Source organism: Daktulosphaira vitifoliae, unplaced genomic scaffold (genome assembly GCF_025091365.1).
Source record: "Daktulosphaira vitifoliae isolate Bord-2020 unplaced genomic scaffold, ASM2509136v1 Scaffold_2110, whole genome shotgun sequence".
In the NCBI taxonomy this organism is placed as follows: Eukaryota; Metazoa; Arthropoda; class Insecta; order Hemiptera; family Phylloxeridae; genus Daktulosphaira; species Daktulosphaira vitifoliae.
The window spans coordinates 1-826 of record NW_026101670.1 but is presented as its reverse complement, the minus strand read 5'-3'; the positions used below and the strand labels follow the sequence as shown (position 1 = coordinate 826).

At 26.6% G+C, this 826-nt stretch overlaps 1 protein-coding gene across 1 annotated transcript; it reads right to left on the bottom strand.

Moving 5' to 3' along the window:
- Positions 1–201: 201 nt before the first annotated feature.
- On the bottom strand, positions 202–626 carry LOC126909917 (cubilin-like; the record flags this gene model as incomplete). Its single annotated transcript, XM_050692324.1, has 2 exons — positions 202–395; positions 466–626. Coding segments are annotated over 2 exons (355 nt in total), but the record flags the coding sequence as incomplete, so codon positions are not given.
- Positions 627–826: the final 200 nt, after the last annotated feature.

Sequence of the window (826 nt, the reverse complement as noted above, 5' to 3'; positions counted from 1 at the left end):
TTATCGAAAAATATGAGATACATCCGATATATTGATATTTATGTTTTATTTTATGGATTAATATATATTTTAATGTAAATATTAACATTAATATTATCAAAGAAATTCAAAATATAGTTATTTCTTAATAGTTTTTTGTTAAATTATAATCATTAAATAATATTATAACCAAATTTTAAAAGAATTATTATGAATTCTTACTTCAAGATAGTCATCTCGACATGAAGATCCAGAAAATCCACTAGCTGTTAACTCAAGATCCACTATAGTTAATTTAATTTGACTACCTTGAGTAACAACTATTTTATAGAAACATTCTAAAGTTTCTTGAACTGGCAAGGGATAATTTGGTGAAACAATATGACCTATACCAGAATTCAATGTTCCACCACAACCTTGAATATATACCATATTATTATAACTTTTTTTTAAATATTTTACTAGAAAATTATATGACAATATTACCTTTTGCTGTGGCATACCAGTGTATCGAAAATCCTTTCCTTGATTTAGATGCATCCGAAACAAATCGAATAAACAAAGAATTTCCCATCGATGATATTATTGGTAGTATTTTTGATCCACAAAACTTTCCTATCAAAGGTGATGTTGCATATCCTCCATTTCTATATTATGAAATAAATTAATATACAGGGTAATTTTAGCTTCGATGCGAAGCTGAGAAGATATTGGATTTACTATGATTTGTTTTTTTTGTGTCTGTTACCACTTTTTCTCAGATCTTACCGAACCGATTTCTTTCAATGATACGTCAAAAGATCACAAATTGTATCTAGTCGAAGACATTACCCTCAAAAATTGAAAA